Here is a 17,927-nt window from a genome sequence, read left to right on the forward strand (position 1 = left end):
TTCTTAGTCAATGGGTTCGAATGTTTACTTTTTTTAAATGTAGCTAGGTTCGCTCACAGAAAAAGAATGACCTTCTCATTTATTCGATACTATAGGTTAGATATAAAATCGAAAAAAGATCAACTTTGGTCGAACCTGGTGTGTACTACGAGGTTCGACCACTAACTTTAGAGAGGGAGCACTAAAATGGTACGGGTATGTCCCTATGGTTTCAAAACGGGCATTCTTTGAGTCTTCTCAATTGTGGGTTACGACGGGAGGATGATGGGAAAGTTGGTGGTCGGTTGGTGGTTGGCGGACGACTCGGTGGTCGAAGGGAGGACTTGGTGGTCGATGGGGAGGTAGAGGTGCACAAAAAACCCGTACCCGGAACCGAACCCGAAAAAATACCCGAAATTGGTTTTTTATACCCGGGTATTCTATACCCGAAACCGGAACCGACCCTACCCGTAGGGTATGGATAGGGTATGCTTTTTGAGCTCAATACCCGTACCCGATTTATACCGGTAAATACCCGAAACCGGTCATACCCCATACCCATACCCATACCCGGTTATACCCGATACCCGATAATAGTTTTCTAATACCCAAAATAATACATGAGTTTTTATAGTATATTTTTATGTTTACTTCACAACTTTTATGTTTAAGTTTTTTTAAAATGCATATTATTAAGTAAAAAATATTTACTTAAGTGGATTTATGGTTTTTGTAATATAGTTTAATTATTTTTATAAATTACAAAGCAAGTTTAAATTTTAAACAAATTTAAAAATGAATAAATAATTTACAAATTCAAAACCAGCTATTAATACCCGGTCGTACCCGGTTCCAATACCCGAACCCGATTATACCCTACCCGGGTACATAGGGTTGAGTTTTTCTCGTCAATACTCTACCTGAACCCTACCCGATTTCTCTTAATACCCGATTTTCCAATACCTGATCATACCCGAAACCGGTTTCATACCCGAACAACCCGATTTGTGCACCTCTATGGGGAGGACTCAAAGGTCGATTGTAGTGGCAGGGGGTAGTGGTTTGGTGCCGATGGTGGTGGTGGTGGTGATTTGATGATGAGGTTGAAGATGATTCCGGAATACTAAGGGTTGTATAAGTGGAAATACTATATTGCCCCCACGTTAAACACTTTCGTCAAACAATGGGATTCAGTTTTTTGTGTTGTAAAACCACATAGACTCAAACACATCCGTTTGAATACAAGGGCACAATGTGCTCGCTCCCGCCCTACAACCATAGAGATGTAAATAGGCATTGTCTATTATAAAATAAAATCCATGTTTCTAAGCTCATCTACATAATAAAATCTCCAAATTATTTCCTCATTAGATAGCAAAACTATTAACATCTTATATCAGAATAAACCTCCACGACTCAGTTATATATGTGAATATATGTCTGTGTGTTTGTGAGAGTAGGGAACCAACTATCAGTAAACCTCATTCCAAACTTGAGTACCAAAATGTCCCCATATTGTTGGTCCATTGATCTTTGACTGGTCAGTTTATTCTTGGATGACTTCAATACCATATTGATTAATACAACCACGATAACACAAGTATAGTAAGAATGATAAGGATGAAACTTGAATGTTATTGCAAACATCGTTTTAACTTGTCTGTTACAATAAACTGAAAAGAACAAACCCTAAATAGTTTGTGTCGGGGTGAGATGGAAGGGTGCAACGGTTATAATGGGCCCGATTATCCTATTGCCGTTTAAACAGTTGTGATAACCATCATAACAACTGCTCCTTAAATAAAGGATTAATGATTGATTCATCCATATAATCATCTACATCGTTTATTTACTGGCTTAAGGCACATACACCTAAAATTATCAGTTGTTCCTTGGTTGCTTTTTTGCAACACCCTAAACACAGGATGTAACAACGGCTGGCATAGTTCTTAAACCTTCAAACATAGCCATTTATTTGTACAGCTAGATGCTAACCCCTGATGGATAGCCCGCTCCGAAGCCCAATAGAAATAAACAAAGATGAATTAAAGAAAAAATGTTATAAATATATATTATTATTATGGTTATCAACACCTAAAATAGATTAACTTCTTCTACAAGTATTCCTCTCCTATATATAATCTATTGCATCTCATTGTAATATACACACGATTAATGAAATCTCCATCTTTCTCCTATCTCTCTTTCTCATATTCATTGGCTATTAGGCTTGTTTCACAACACATTATCAGCACGAGTTGCTATTGGAGACAAAGTGGATCAGATTTTAATAAGCCGTGGGTATTAATCAATCAGATTGCAACCGCAAAACTGGTAACCTTTTGATTCTATCAATATTTGTTTATAATGCCTGCATTCAAATAATATGTTTATCAGGAACCATAATCTTGTTTTTGGAGAAAACGACAACAATTTAAATTATTTAATGATATCTCATATAAGATGAAAAGCAAACTGCAAGTTGCATAACATATATGCTGATTATGATTATTTGTTCTAAGAGATTTATGAAAGTTGTTAACTGTGAATAAATAGTTTCATCTCGATTAAATATTAAACTAATAAATACCATGTATTTACTTATCATAACCAAGTTTAACTATTATTTATATAAACTAGTACTGTTGTATAAAATAAAGAATCTCACAAATTATTAAGCCATCCATATATGTTAAAGTGAAGGATCAATGCACCGGATTCGTTTCCAATGTACATGATTTGGAAATTAAATAAAACATATTCTATATTTTGACGAAATTTATTGCCTTTAAATATTCATATATTATATATTGTTTAGTGTTTTCTATAAGCGAATTATATATGAACTATACATGGATATTATTGTTCAAATAATCGTTATACTTTAAATGTGATTTTCCCTTTTTGTATAGTAGTGCATAGTTATATTTATTTTATTCAAATAAGGTATATATATTATTTTTATTTAATATGTAATATAAGTTTTAAAATATATTACAATATAACTCTGTGATTTAAAGTAATTGTAGATATTCTCTATATAAGTTGTATTATCATAATCTTGGTCTTCCACAAACTTATTAAGATTTATGTAAACGGATACATGGGTGATTATTAGTTATGACTGATTCCTTATGATTTATTGAAACAAAGTAAATCATACATCTACTAGATAGTTATTTTCGTATGCATATTGGTATATGAAATAAATTCAGTTAGTATTGAGAAAAACTAGATTGATTGATTGTATGATACCGAGTATACATACTTTTGTAATATTAAATGATTTATGTTACAACTATTATTTTGCTATATTTTATTGGTTCTCTAAATTGCCATGTTTGATATCGGTTATTATATGATGTAGCTAGATAATAATATGACTAGTCGTTTCTTTAGCTTAAACAAACTATGGTTATGTTAGTTAAATAAATTGATGAGTGAATATGATGTCAAACGATACTACTTAATTATAAAATATTGGTTTTCGTTCTCAAAAGATAGATATATAAGTTGGTTAGTATTTGTGTTCTATTTTTGGGTGGCTTAATACATTAGTTTTAACAAAAAGAATTCATAAGCAAATAACTATTTGTACCACCTGCATATGTCAATGAATATTACCTTGTTAAAGGTAATTAATATAGTTGATAACTTAAAGTTATTATAATTTGTTTTATAATGACATGTTTACTATTTAGTATTGTGTGAAATCTATTAGATAGTATTGAATAGAACAAGTACATCAAGTTATGGTTTATTATTAATCTCATGAAAAAATAAAAATATACTTAGATATGACCCTAAAATGTCATTCTCCCTAGATTTTATTATTAAAGATTATAAAATATCGGTATGATAAGTCTTACATGACTCATTCATGTAATTACTTTCTCAATACTTGTTAGTATATAAAGAGAAGATTAATTATGAGGAAAAACATGGATAAGACCATTTGTTATTTGTCAAACCTCAAATATGCTCCCGAAGTAGCATATCATTAAAACGTATGAAACGTTTGAAGTGATTTAGTATCCGTGCAGGAGAAAGTTATGAATAAACCATGGAAATGGTTGGTTTTATACCATTCCTGAAGTGAATTTGACAACGTATTGATCATTGCAATCATGGACATAATTGAGAAAATTGTAATGGTGATTATTTTAATAATGAGATCGATCATCAATATATAATGATTCACATGCTAATAATGAGATCGACCACCACATGTGGCAAAGAGATTGATCATATATGAGAACAAAATCTGGAAATACAAAAGTGAAATCACATGATCGTTTGAAACGATCATACATTGTTCACTCATATTTACAATCTTGTACTAAAGAAGCATGATATATATACGATCATAAATGTGACATCTGCCCCGATCCGACCCGACCCAGGTACCCGTTTCTCTTATCCGATCTCTTTCTTTTGTGATTTAATATTTATTTATACTTATATTTTACTTTTAATAATAATAATATATTTTCCTTCCCGCCTCTTTCTCTCTCTTTCTTTCCGCCGTCCCGTCCCTCTTCTTCTCTCTTTCCGCCTTCTTTTCCCTCTTGTCGCCGTCCCGCCCTTAAGCCTTGAACCCCTGTCCTTTGTTCCTTCCCGCCTAAGGTTGTCTGCGCAGCTCCACGCGCCAGACTCCTTACAAGGAAGCCTGCGTGAAGACCACCTGTTACTGCGATACGCGAGACGAACTGTCCCCACAGCGCGCTAAGGATTTTAGATCTTCCCGCGGCGCGCTATGGATACCGTTCTTCCCGCGACGCGCTAAGGAATATAGTTCTTCTCGCGACGCGCTTAGAATTGAAGTTCTTCCCGCGGCGCGCTTAGAAATGTAGTTCTTCCCGCGACGCGTTAAGGTTGGTTCTGTCTGCCTTCGCGCTCGCGCACTCTTGACCTCTGTGTCTGCCTTCGCGCTCAAGCTTTCTCGCGCTATGTCTTGAGTCTTTTCTTCTGTTTGATCCAGCTGTTTACTTTTGTGTTGTCTTATCTTCTGTGCTGTTGACCTGACCTATCTTATGTCTGAAAAGCCACTTTTGGCGCAGCATGCGCACCAACCCCATTGGTTGACAGAAAAAGTGACTGACATTATCTTTTGAGATCTGCTTTTTCCATGCTTGACCAATACCTTTATCTGACCCGCCCATGCCTGTTTACTGTTACCTGTCAGCTTTCCTTTGTCCCCTGCAGCTGCCATATCTTTTGATATCTTTTGCTTTTGGAATCTTTTACTTTTTGGAGATCTTTTCCTCTTTTCTAGGGATTGTGTTCCCTAGGGTTTCTCTATAAATAATAATATTATTTTTCCTAACACATCACACACAAACACTTAATTTAACCTCCTCCTTGCTCTCTCTGCCGTCTTCCTCTCTGCCTCCGTCTTCCTCCCTGTTCTGCCCTGCTTTTCCGGTAATATATATTATATATAATAATTTACTTATTAATTATGCTAACTTATAATCAAGACTAAAAACAAATCATTAAAACAATAATCTTATTATAGGTTAACTTGTGCTTGTTTAAAGTTGGTTCTTGCTTTATCTTACACCGCATCGTTTATCAAGTGAGTAATCTCGTACCTAATCCCTTTTTGCTTTTAATGTTTTGGGATGTTCATGTGTTCATACAAACTTAGAGTCTTAAACTGTTTATGAACTTTAGTCGCGCAGTATCCCATGTGTTGAGGACGTAGACTTGGCTGTTTATTTGTATGTGTGGATCATTAACCGTCTTGTCGGTCTATTCCGCAGTTCTCATGGTACCATTAGATGAACACGGGAGAACTATCGTTTATGATTTTCTCTTTTGTTTACACTTGCACAGTCTTTCTTGTTTGTGAGCTCAATCGTGAGCACTGGCAGTCTATGAGTATGAATCTTAGAGTTGGTCCCGATCGGATTACACCCTTGTTGAAAACCAGACATACACATGTTGCGCGCAGATTTATTGTTATCTATGTATGGTATTAAACTTGATTTCTCACCAACACGCAAGTGTTTGACGTTTATTTTAACACATGTTCAGGTTTGCAGTAGCTGTTTTGGAGTTCGAGGACACGTAGGAAGTTTTCTTTATTTTGGACCTAGATTAAAATGTATCAAGACAAGTTATTGCTGTTTTATTATTATGATTTATAATATATTGATTTATGATGATTTATGTTATCCTATGTCTACTTTGCGCGTGCGCGAATGAATATATTTATTAAATATTGACACCCAATAGTGTCACGAGTAATGAAACAATATGTGGCGCCCCGATGTATAATCCGCCTTTGGTCGGGGTGTTACAATAAACCTGAAGTTAATGGATCATGATTATCTTATGGCGTGACCGGTTATACCACACCGAGTCAATGATGTGAAATTTATTGAGGAACCAAAAGATTCATCATAATAATTATACATGTAATATTGCTCTCATGGGAAATCATTTAGTTACCAAATGAAGGAGGGGTGTAAATCCCTAGATGCTATGGAATTGAGAAAATGATACACATATACTAACATGATACCATTTAGTGTTTTGAAAATCGATGCATCGTCTAAATGGTTATCAAGGCAATTGATGTTTGCATGATTTATGGCTTAGCTAAAAAGATAGCAAGCATATTATTCCATATCGGTATATTTACATTATGTTATAATAATGAATTTTATTCCCAAGTTAATATTGATCATTTGAATAAGTGTTGAACTTCTAACAAATTGTTAAAGACGATTACTCAACGTCTATAATTGGTTACAAAGGCAATTATCACAAGAGTAAAGGTTCATGTTTGTATTTGAGTACATATGATTTTACTTGTTTAAAAAACTAATTCACATCAAGACAACAAGTTATGATACTTCCTCCCCATTTTAATTGGTTTTTGGTCAGTAGCCAAGTATTTCTCATCTAATATTATATATTGAAATTAATCCACCACAAGACACAAAGATGAGGCCACAAAGGAAGTTGGGAATGTATGCTAGTATTAAATATTATCTATGATTATATACTTAGAGCTATTAATGAGATATTTGTTTATGGCTCATTAGTTTTTACTTTAGTGAATCAACATTCCCAACATTAGGGGGGAGATATAATGCAGTTAGAAAACGAATTTAATTGGAATGAATTATCGCTCCCCAAACTTATATGAACTAGAAGTTCAAAAGATAATTCATGTATGAAGATTAACGAATCAATTACCAGACGATTCACTGATCAAAAGAGAGTGTCTAGATAAGACACTCATACGAACTGCTAATGCTCCAATTAATAAATGTACCAAAAGGACAAACGCATATTGATAATAAGTATAACGCGCGCCTGTAGCGTGGTAGACTGATCGGTTCCAAAGGTAAAATTTCCTCGAAAATTGGAGCAAATAATGAAGATGGTCAAGTCGAGGTGTAGTAAAAGGTCTCTTGAAAGAGATTAGACATGATGGTTCTTGAAGAACCTTAGGTACCTGAAAACAAAGAGCTCTCAATAATATATATTGTATCATGTCTACAAAGATATATGGAATCGAAATAAAGTCAACGTCGCTATACTTTTATATATATATAATTAGCGCTTGAAATGATGATGATGAGGATCAAGATTCTAAATCTGCCTATAAAAATGATTGGCCAAAGTGGAAAGATGCAAACAGGGCAGAGTTGAATTCTCTAAATAACGGAAAGTTTGTCGGACCAGCAGTCCATACAACTGAAGTTGTAAAATATGTTAAATATAAACGGGTCTTTTATGTGAGTTATGAAAATTCAATAAAGTGATATAAGGAAAAATTGGTAGCACAAGTGATATAAGGTAAAATTGGTAGCACAAGGATTTTGCAAAGTCCCATGATTAATTATGAGAAGACGCATTCTCCAATGGTGGAAGCATTGACTTTTCGATATCTAAATAGTCTGGTAATAAAAAGAGAGAATTGATATGCATCTAATAAGTATTGTGATTCAGTTGATACTGAAAGTTTACAAGAAAGTCTTCGAAGGATTTGAATTATCAAATCATGTCAATTAAATTCTCGAGAACACTATGACTCATGTTGTATACAGATTCATATTTGAATATGTTACGATTATTGAATATGTTGAACATAAATGTAACCTAAAAGTTTCATAAGGTAGTTGAATACCTGAAAGGTTAACTAATACATCTTAATGATGGAATTCTTGTGCATCAATAAGCAATGCACATAGAAGAGAATCTATATGATGAGTACAATATCTTAATAAACAAAGAAATGGTACAATATGGATTTTGATATGTGATACAAAATTGATGTGTTAAATGAGCAAGTTTGTGCAGCAAAAATCCTAGAAAAGTGAACACACATGCATAATTTGTCAAGTAGGAAAGAAGTTCATGATAGATTAGAAAATGCATAGAGTTATGCTTATTGCGTATGGACTAATATAGTCGGATTGAGCATTGTACAATCAATAATTATTTTGATAAGGAGGGAGATAAGTTGGATGTCATTAGTCATACTTTTATCAAAATTGTACTCTTAAAGGTTCATATAATCACAGTTTACAGTGATGATGTACACATCATCGAGAGAAACTGCAGAACTTTTAGAATGAGAATTTTTGAAATACCTTGACACGATGTGATTATTGCTTGACCTGCAGTTTGAGTATATGTGTAATTATATGTGTATCAATCTATCAAAGTCCATTTAAAAATGTTGAGACAATTTACCAAAGACAAGATTCATTCTTTGAGTACATTAAAGGATATCCAACATTGCACTCTATATCATTTCCTATCATAATATGAAACATTATTGGTTCAAAAGTATCATAACTAAATGCATATGCGCATTAATATGCGATGCTAACTACACATGATTTTTATATCTTTTATTTATATTTATCAGCATGTGTCCAGCTTGGAGACATCAGAATGGGTTAATACATATATTACAGGTATGAGATATGTGAGTTTATATTTTACTAACCCATCAAAACAAGTTTGGCTAGTATTGTCGATGCAGATAAACACAACAGGATCATAGTGTTTACCAGATGAAGTAATAGAAGTTTTCACGTGAAGATAATACAACATTATTCAACTTGAGGATTCAAATTCAAGGGACGGAGATGCAAATGATTGACTACAAAAGTTTTGGGCAACTTTCACATAAGATCGATATTTACAATTTTAACGGATATATAAATCAGGGGGAGACAATACGCGCTGCACTCTTTTTCCCTTAGCTATGGTTTTGTCCCACTGGGTTTTCCTAGCAAGGTTTTTAACGAGGCAACATCTCCAAGCGTATTAAGTTGATAACCAAGGGGGAGTGTTATAAATATATATTATTATTATGATTATCAACACCTAAAATAGATTAGCTTCTTCTACAAGTATTCCTCTCCTATATATAATCTATTGCATCTCATTGTAATATACACATGATTAATGAAATCTTCATCTTTCTCCTATCTCTCTTTCTCATATTCATTGGCTATTAGGCTTGTTTCACAACAAAAAAAAACATAACTTTATCGTTTTATCAAAGTCGTTTTAGTTAAAGAAAACATCAATAAACATATCTTTAGGACACCCTATTGTAAAACATATCAATGACAGGCATGTCCCATAATTTTTTTCATGATAAAGAAAACTATTGATAAAGAAAACTATTTGGCCGCCTATTTTATTTTTTTTAAATCAAGAAAAATAAGAAATTTGTATTGTTTTAATTAGTTATACTATATAACCTATTTATAAAAAAATACAAGCTATCCTATGATTATTTTCACTTCAAATTAAAAAAGTTGAAGTAATTTATATAATAGATAAAATTTGTCTTCTTTATTTTATATGTGAAGTATATATGATATGAAAAAACCTTGTTAATATGAAACTTCGAAAACCCAACATACTTTCCAAATGGGTAAGTATAATATATATATTATATATAATGGGTTAAGTTATTCTACAAAGTGTAATAGAAATGAGAAGTGTGAGAAGCCATAAATAATAGACATGTGTCAAGTGGGGATAAAAAAAGGGTATAGAGGTAATTGTACACATTTTCTCTCTCCACATGCAAGGCACATGTTAATAACCCCATCATTTTAAAACGTTTATAAATTTTTCGTATATTTTTTTTAAAAATTTTTTTTATCATAATAACAAGCGTTTTTTATCTTTAATATGAGTATGATTTTTGTTACATAAAAATTAAAACAAAAATCACGTTATTGTGTCTTTTCGCACACCATTGTGTCTTTTCGCTTATTATTGTGTCTTTTCGCACACCATTGTGTCTTTTCGCTTATTATTGTGTCTTTTTTCGTCATTGTGTTTTTTCGCTTGTTATTGTGTCTTTTCACACACCATTGTGTCTTTTCGTTTATCACCGTGTCTTTTTTCGTCATTGTGTCTCTTCGCACACCATTGTGTCTTTTTTATTCATTGTGTCTTTTCGCACACCATTGTGTCTTTTCGCTTATCATTGTGTCTTTTTTCGTTATTGTGTCTTTTCACACAACATTGTGTCTTTTCGCACACCATTGTGTCTTTTCGCTTATCATTGTGTCTTTTTTCGTCATTGTGTCTTTTCGGACGCCACTGTGTCTTTTCGATTATCTTTGTGTCTTTTTTCGTCATTGTGTCTTTTATCGTCATTGTGTCTTTTCATACACCATTGTGTCTTTTCGCACATCATTATGTCTTTTCGATTATCATTGTGTCTTTTTCGTCATTGTGTCTTTTCGCACACCATTGTGTCTTTTTATCTAATACATAAAACACAATTCTTAATACATGTTACACAATAACTTGAAACATAAAACACAATAGTGAATACGTATAACACAATGACCTAAAACGTATAACACAATGGTGAATACGTATAACACAATGACCTAAAACATAAGACACAATGGTGAATACGTATAACACAATGACTTGAAACGTAAAACACAATGGAAACAATATATTACACAATGAACAAAAAAAAAACACAATTAAAAAAACCAATTAATTTTTTTTATTTTTATATAACAATATGATACTCATATTAAAGATAAAAAACGCTTATTATTATGGTGAATTTAAAAAAAAATAATGTTGTGTGAAAAAGTCATGGACATTTTAAAATGATGGGGGAATTGGCATGTGCCTTGCATGTGGAGAGAGAAAGTCAACAAAGATGGATTATTATCTTCATGCCCTTTTCATCATTTTTTATTTATTAAATTAATTTCAGTCATTCAAATATAAGATTAATGGACTGGATTCCTTCTCACCTTTTTATATATATATATACATATATATATATATATATATATATAATGGGTAAAGTTAAAATACAAAGGACAACAAAAATGAGAAGGTGAGAAGGAATCCAGTCCATTAATCTTAGATTTGAATGACTGAGATTAATTTAATAAATAAACATTGATGAAAAAGGCATGAAGGTAATAATCCATCTTTGTTGACTTTCTCTCTCCACATGCAAGGCACATGTCAATTCTTCTATCATTTTAAAAAGTCCATGACTTTTTCACACGACATTATTTTTTTAAAAAAAATTCACCATAATAATAAGCGTTTTTTTATCTTTAATATGAGTATCATATTGTTATATAAAAATAAAAAAAAATTAATGGGTTTTTTTAATTGTGTTTTTTTTTGTTGTTGTTCATTGTGTCATTGTGTAATATATTGTTTCCATTGTGTTTTACGTTTCAAGTCATTGTGTTATACGTATTCCCCAGTGTGTCTTACGTTTTAGGTCATTGTGTTATACGTATTCACCATTGTGTTATACGTTTTAGGTCATTGTGTTATACGTATTCACCATTGTGTTTTACGTTTCAAGTTATTGTGTAACATGTATTAAGCATTGTGTTTTATGTATTAGATAAAAAGACACAATGGTGTGCGAAAAGACACAATGACGAAAAAAGACACAATGAGGAAAAAAGACACAATAATAATCGAAAAGACACAATGATGTGCGAAAAGACACAATGGCGTGCGAAAAGACACAATGGTGTATGAAAAGACACAATGACGAAAAAAGACACAATGATAATCGAAAAGACACAATGGCGTGTGAAAAGACACAATGGCGTGTGAAAAGATACAATGAAAAGCGAAAAGACACAATGGTGTGCGAAAAGACACAATGTTGTGTGAAAAGACACAATGACGAAAAAAGACATAATGATAAGCGAAAAGACACAATGGTGTGCGAAAAGACACAATGACGAAAAAAGACACAATGGTGTGCGAAAAGACACAATGACGACAAAAGACAAAGTGATAAGCGTAAAGACACAATGGTGTGCGAAAGACACAATGATAAGCGAAAAAACACAATGACGAAAAAAGACACAATAGTAAGCGAAAAGACACAATGGTGTGCGAAAAGACACAATAACGTGATTTTTGTTTTAATTTTTGTATAACAAAAATCATACTCATATTAAAGATAAAAAACGCTTTTATTATGATGAAATTTTTTAAAAAAAAAATATCATACGAAAAAGTTATAAACGTTTTAAAATGATGGGGGTATTAACATGTGTCTTGCATGTGGAGAAAGAAAATGTGTACAATTACCTCTATAACCTTTTTCTTTTGGTCCCCACTTGACAAATGTCAATTATTTATGGCTTCTCACACTTCTCATTTTTATTACCCTTTGTAGAATAACTTGACCATATATATATATATATATATATATATATATATATATATCTATAATAATATATATAAACGAAGACATAAAAATCCTACGTGTCGCGATGGGGTCGCTCCCCCTTTTTTGGAGTCATCAGATTTGCTTAATTTTAAAATGGAGGCTTCTCATGCATTTGACCCGAATTCATGGGTATGGGTCCCAAACCCAGATATTTCTTAAACGAATTATAACATCTCATTAAATTAAAATTTATTCTCACCCAATTATTGATGTAAAAATCCTATAAAATAGGATATAATAAAATTTAATATCTTATTTATTTTAAAAAAGATATATATATTATTTAAATTAAAAAACCAGTTTGATAGTAAAAAAATAAACGGGTGTTGGGTCTCATCAAACCATATGTATATTATTAACTTTCATACATATTATTTATAATTAAAAAACCAATTTTATAGTAAAAAAAATTAATGGGTCTTGGATCTCATCAAAACCATATAGCTTTTAAACCGGGTTATAACATCTCATTTATTTGTGAAACAATTTATCATCAAACCATAAGTATATTATTAATTTTCATACAATCAAAAATATAAATTCGAAAAATAAATAAATATTTAAACAAACAATATAAAACAACCCCGTAATACGAGGGATAAAAACTAGTATATATATATATATGTATAAATAAATGGAAACGACATAATAATTAGGAACTAACTTATAACTTTTCATCTTGGAAGAGTGAAGGGTGTGATTCATTAACTATATTATCAAGGGTTGGTTTCTTTGGTTCCTAATTTCTTAATTGTCCTCCTTGTAAAATCATTCCTATCCTTTGTATCATTCAATAGATGACTAAGATATTTTTATGTCTTTTTTACTACGAGAATCACAACATAATATTATTCAAAGTATTAAAAAAACAATATGAACCTATGAACCTTTCGGATTTATTGCATATGTAAATACTAAGTATGCTTCAAATGTTACCATGAATAAAATAAACTGAATGCCGTTCGGAGAAGACAACAAAGTTGCATGATACAATTTCTTGTCCCAGTCAACACGCAACAAGCATGCTAAATGCACAGTTGAACGACATTCATTCAGAAACATATCCAGATTCCTAAATATTAACCTTAATTCAGCTCAACATCAACTGTGTAACATCAAAATCAACTCTACACGCATTTTCGTTATTCAAGTACTATACTTACATTTTAATTGTATTCACATTTCTGTCGAGATTATTATTATTAATATTATAGATAATGACATCTCCGTTTAAAGATGATCAATCTTGTGAAGCATCAAGAGATGCGTCCACCAGCAACCAATCAAACTTTGATCAAGAAGCGGGTTCTTCAAACACATTACAAACAGGTCAAACTGAAGACGACATAGAAAAAGGTTCAATGTTCTTATGCTTTCCAATGGACAAAGCCCTTGTTAGAATTGTAAGAAAGTGTACATAAATGATCCCGGTTCGACGTTAAAAATATTGATAATCAACATGACTTGGTGGTATATCAATGTTGCAGGTTGTAGCAGAAATGTTGGGGAGTTTTATAGTTATGTTTAGCATAGGTGGGATAATAGCAAGCACGGAATTGATGAGAGGTCTACTTGAGTACGCAGTCACGGCGGGGTTAGCAGTAATTGTGGTGGTTTTCTCTATTGGCCACATTTCCGGTGCTCATGTTAACCCTGCTGTCACCATAGCATTTGCTACTGTTGGTCCATTTCCATGGAGAAAGGTACCTATTTTCTTACAAATATATCCTTTGCACCAAATGAGATTTATTTGGATATATTTTTGGTTTAGGATTTAGTTAAGTACTTTTAGTCGTTTTATGAAAGTTCTTGTACTTTTAGACAGTTCAATACCCCCCACAAGTTCGGGTGGCAAACGAATTTCAAAGAGTTAAAACTCCTGAGCTATGTGGAATTCGCTTGCCACACAAGCGAACCCTAAAAAAATTGTCAGAACTTGCATGAGTTCGCTTTTAGAGGTAGTGAACTGTTTAGAAGTAAAAGAATTCTTTTTCCAAAAAACGTCTTCCAAGCGTATTTAGCTAAATCCTAAACTACCAAACTCGAGAAATCCTAACGCATTACAATGGAAAAGGTTCCGATGTATATAGTGGCTCAAGTAGCTGGTTGCACATTTGCGACATATGCGGGAACAATGGTGTACGGCATGAAATCTGAGGTTTTGATAACTAGACCACTTGTTGGATACAGTGCAGCATTTTGGGCCGAGTTCATGGCTTCTTTCTTCGTTCTGTTTCTCACCGCTTCGTTGGTTCATGCACCTCCATCTGTATGCACACCCTTCCTCTACTTCTACATTTGTTAAAAAAAGTTGCATGATTTCAGGTGTCAAATGATTCTACTCTAGTTGTTTTTGTTTTGTTATTGATAGTGATGGTTAGTTTCACACTTGTGGTGGTTGTACTCGAATGACACAAAGAGCAAACACTTTAATTTTAAGTATAAATTCACGAAACATGTATAGTTAAAATAAATGAACAATATTAGTAACAGTTATTTAAAAAAAAGTAAAATATAATCATAGACATTAAATAATAACAAAAATGATAATAGAAGATGTTTATTTATAGTGATAAACATACCCCAGGTTGCTTGAGTTTGTCTACGTGTGACTTTGACTCAGTAATGATCTAATTAGTTTGGTGGCCTAAAATAAAAGAAAATTTTTAGGCCCTTGTAAAAGTTAAAGGGATTAAATAATATAATTATAAGTTTTATTTTTAAATGTACCTATAGATTATGGTGTTTCATATATGAAACTATAATACTTTGAATTTTCAATTAGAAAAATAACAAATTCAAGGTATATAACTAGGAAAAAATAGAAACAAAATAAATAAGAAATGACATGGAAAAAAATAAAAAATACAACTTCACCATGTAACAATAACCACTAGGCCAACGTGCAATATTAATACTGTTAAATTTATCCATTACACATTATTAGTACTTAACCGTTTCTATATAAATAAAAAACTTAAATTTAAATGGGGGCCTTAGTTTTTTAGGGGCCTCAAAGCCCTGCCTTGGCCCAACACTACTATTACCACATAAGCATCTTCAACATGCAACTAATGAGGCCATCTGTGTCAGACATGACCGGCACTGGCGTTCATCTGCGTAGGAGCCAAAATTTGTTTGTGTAGTTTGCGGGAGTCGTCTGAAAATACGCACGAGGAAATAGGAGAGTGGTAGCGCCAATATTTCCCCTTAATGGCTAAACTTTATAATCTTAAAAATTAAAATAGCTATCCCTGCTCTCAAAAGAAAAGCACTATTATTACCACATTTTATTTAAGTTTCTTCACATCCTCCACACTTCTCAGCTTTTAATCTGAACTGTCACACAAACATGAGCTCAAGTGATAATTAAATCTCGCCAACTTCACCTCTTACTGTAATTACACGACGTTTATTGAATTAGCTAGCCACATTGATGCCCAAAGAATTGAAGCCTGATTGAAAATATGTAACTAAAATTGATGGAATTCCTTACCGGAGAGGAGTTAGGTTATGTTTAAATTGGAATGGAAATACATACAGAATGGTCATATATAAATTGGAGACAATCGTTTGTGGAATGACTATCTTGCTCTAGATCCGGTGAACGACACCCTGAGAGTTACTCTAGACAACGGTTTTGGATGAGGGATAACATTTCAGTCGAATTATTGATCGTATATCCAACCATTCTTCCCTCAGACAACTCTACTGATCACCAACATCACCACACTACACAGATGGCGTCCTTCAACTTTAGTAACTACAAAAGGCCCTTAATTCATATATATGTTGTCACACTCACACATTATGTCCTTTATACTTTTCTGCCCAATCAACCTTTGTATCACACAACACAACCACGTACACTACCTAAAAACAGCTATAACTCCCCCACCACCACAAAACACACACACACACACACACACACACGTAGAACCCAAATCAACCCAATAGAAAATCATGTGTTTCATGATCTTACTACAGCTAAAGTTTAACCAATAAAGATCTTGATATATCAAAAGGGTGTTTGCATTTAGTGTCGCTGGTAGTTTTTTGTCCTAGTTCGATCTACACCCGTGTTATTCAACCCTCAGCTGGTAATCAGGAGAATGAAATTGGAAATCGAAGAAAGTCAGTACGTGATTGGGAGCTGTCAAAGGTTTCAGTTAAACGGGTTTGTAGTAACAACTGTCAAGGAAGAAGATGGGCTAATGGTCAATTAATAAGCGAGTTCTATGGATGGTGTAACGTCCGGGCCTCGTACCACCATTGTTTTACAAAAATTGACGATGACTAAGAAATGCTAGGATGTTTGCATATAATTTATAGTATTTAAAAGAAAATGATTGTTCTTGAATATTTAAAGAAAATTTAATATGCACGTTGACGTGTTGCGTTTGCGATTGTTTGCATCATGGATAATATTAATAAGTGCTTAGAACTTATTGATGTTTAGATTCAAGTTTGGACAATAACTTTCATAACTCTTGTTAAGTTTTATTTCAGGTAACTCAATTTGCAGGATTTATTGTAGCAGTTGGCATTGCACTTGGAGTTCTAATCACGGGGTAATTAATCATATACAACTTGTCACCAACATCAATTTAGTTCATTTTTACTTATATCCATACTCACACAAAAAAACCACTTTTGTATTAGGCCAATTTCAGGAGGTTCAATGAATCCTGCAAGGTCGTTGGGACCGGCCATCGTGTCATTTAACTATCAAGGTCTGTGGATATATCTAACGGCTCCTACACTCGGCGCAATCTGTGGTGCGTTCATGCTTCGTATGTTGAAGCCCTGTGCATCAATGACTTCATCTTCCTCTTCACCTTCACAACGCTCTCAGTTCCTACAAATTGATTAGATGTAATTTTACAATTATATATGTTAACATTTAATAGCATGTAATCATGTTTTTTTTATTTAACAATTTAGTTGACTAAAAACTTAGTCTCATTGTAAGTTCATATGTCATATACTTGTCTCTTCGTCACACACAAACTTTATATTCATTTTATTATAGTTGTCTTCTAGATCAAAGGACTACCAATATTAGTTTGAGCCAACGCCATTTTATCTGATAATCTTGGAATGCAAAAGCATGTTGCGATGCAAAAACTTTGGAAGTTTTCGGTATTAGTCAAAGTATTGGTTTCTTGGACCTTGTTCAGTCGTTCATGGGTCTAGTTCCTGAGGAATC

The 17,927-nt window shown here is 32.8% G+C and overlaps 1 protein-coding gene across 1 annotated transcript; it reads left to right on the forward strand.

Annotated features, from left to right (window-relative positions):
- The first annotated feature begins 13,764 nt into the window (after window positions 1-13,764).
- LOC143545188 (putative aquaporin NIP7-1) lies at window positions 13,765-17,705 on the forward strand. Its single transcript, XM_077037116.1, has 5 exons — window positions 13,765-14,121; window positions 14,206-14,421; window positions 14,793-14,987; window positions 17,228-17,289; window positions 17,381-17,705. Exons 1-5 carry the CDS (start codon window positions 13,936-13,938, stop codon window positions 17,589-17,591), a joined length of 870 nt encoding a protein of 289 aa, XP_076893231.1. The 5' UTR covers window positions 13,765-13,935; the 3' UTR covers window positions 17,592-17,705.
- The last annotated feature ends 222 nt before the right edge of the window (window positions 17,706-17,927 follow it).

This window comes from Bidens hawaiensis, unplaced genomic scaffold (genome assembly GCF_021521415.1).
Source record: "Bidens hawaiensis isolate Kalapana, Puna unplaced genomic scaffold, B.hawaiensis_p1.1 tig00013866_1, whole genome shotgun sequence".
Taxonomy (NCBI): domain Eukaryota; kingdom Viridiplantae; phylum Streptophyta; class Magnoliopsida; order Asterales; family Asteraceae; genus Bidens; species Bidens hawaiensis.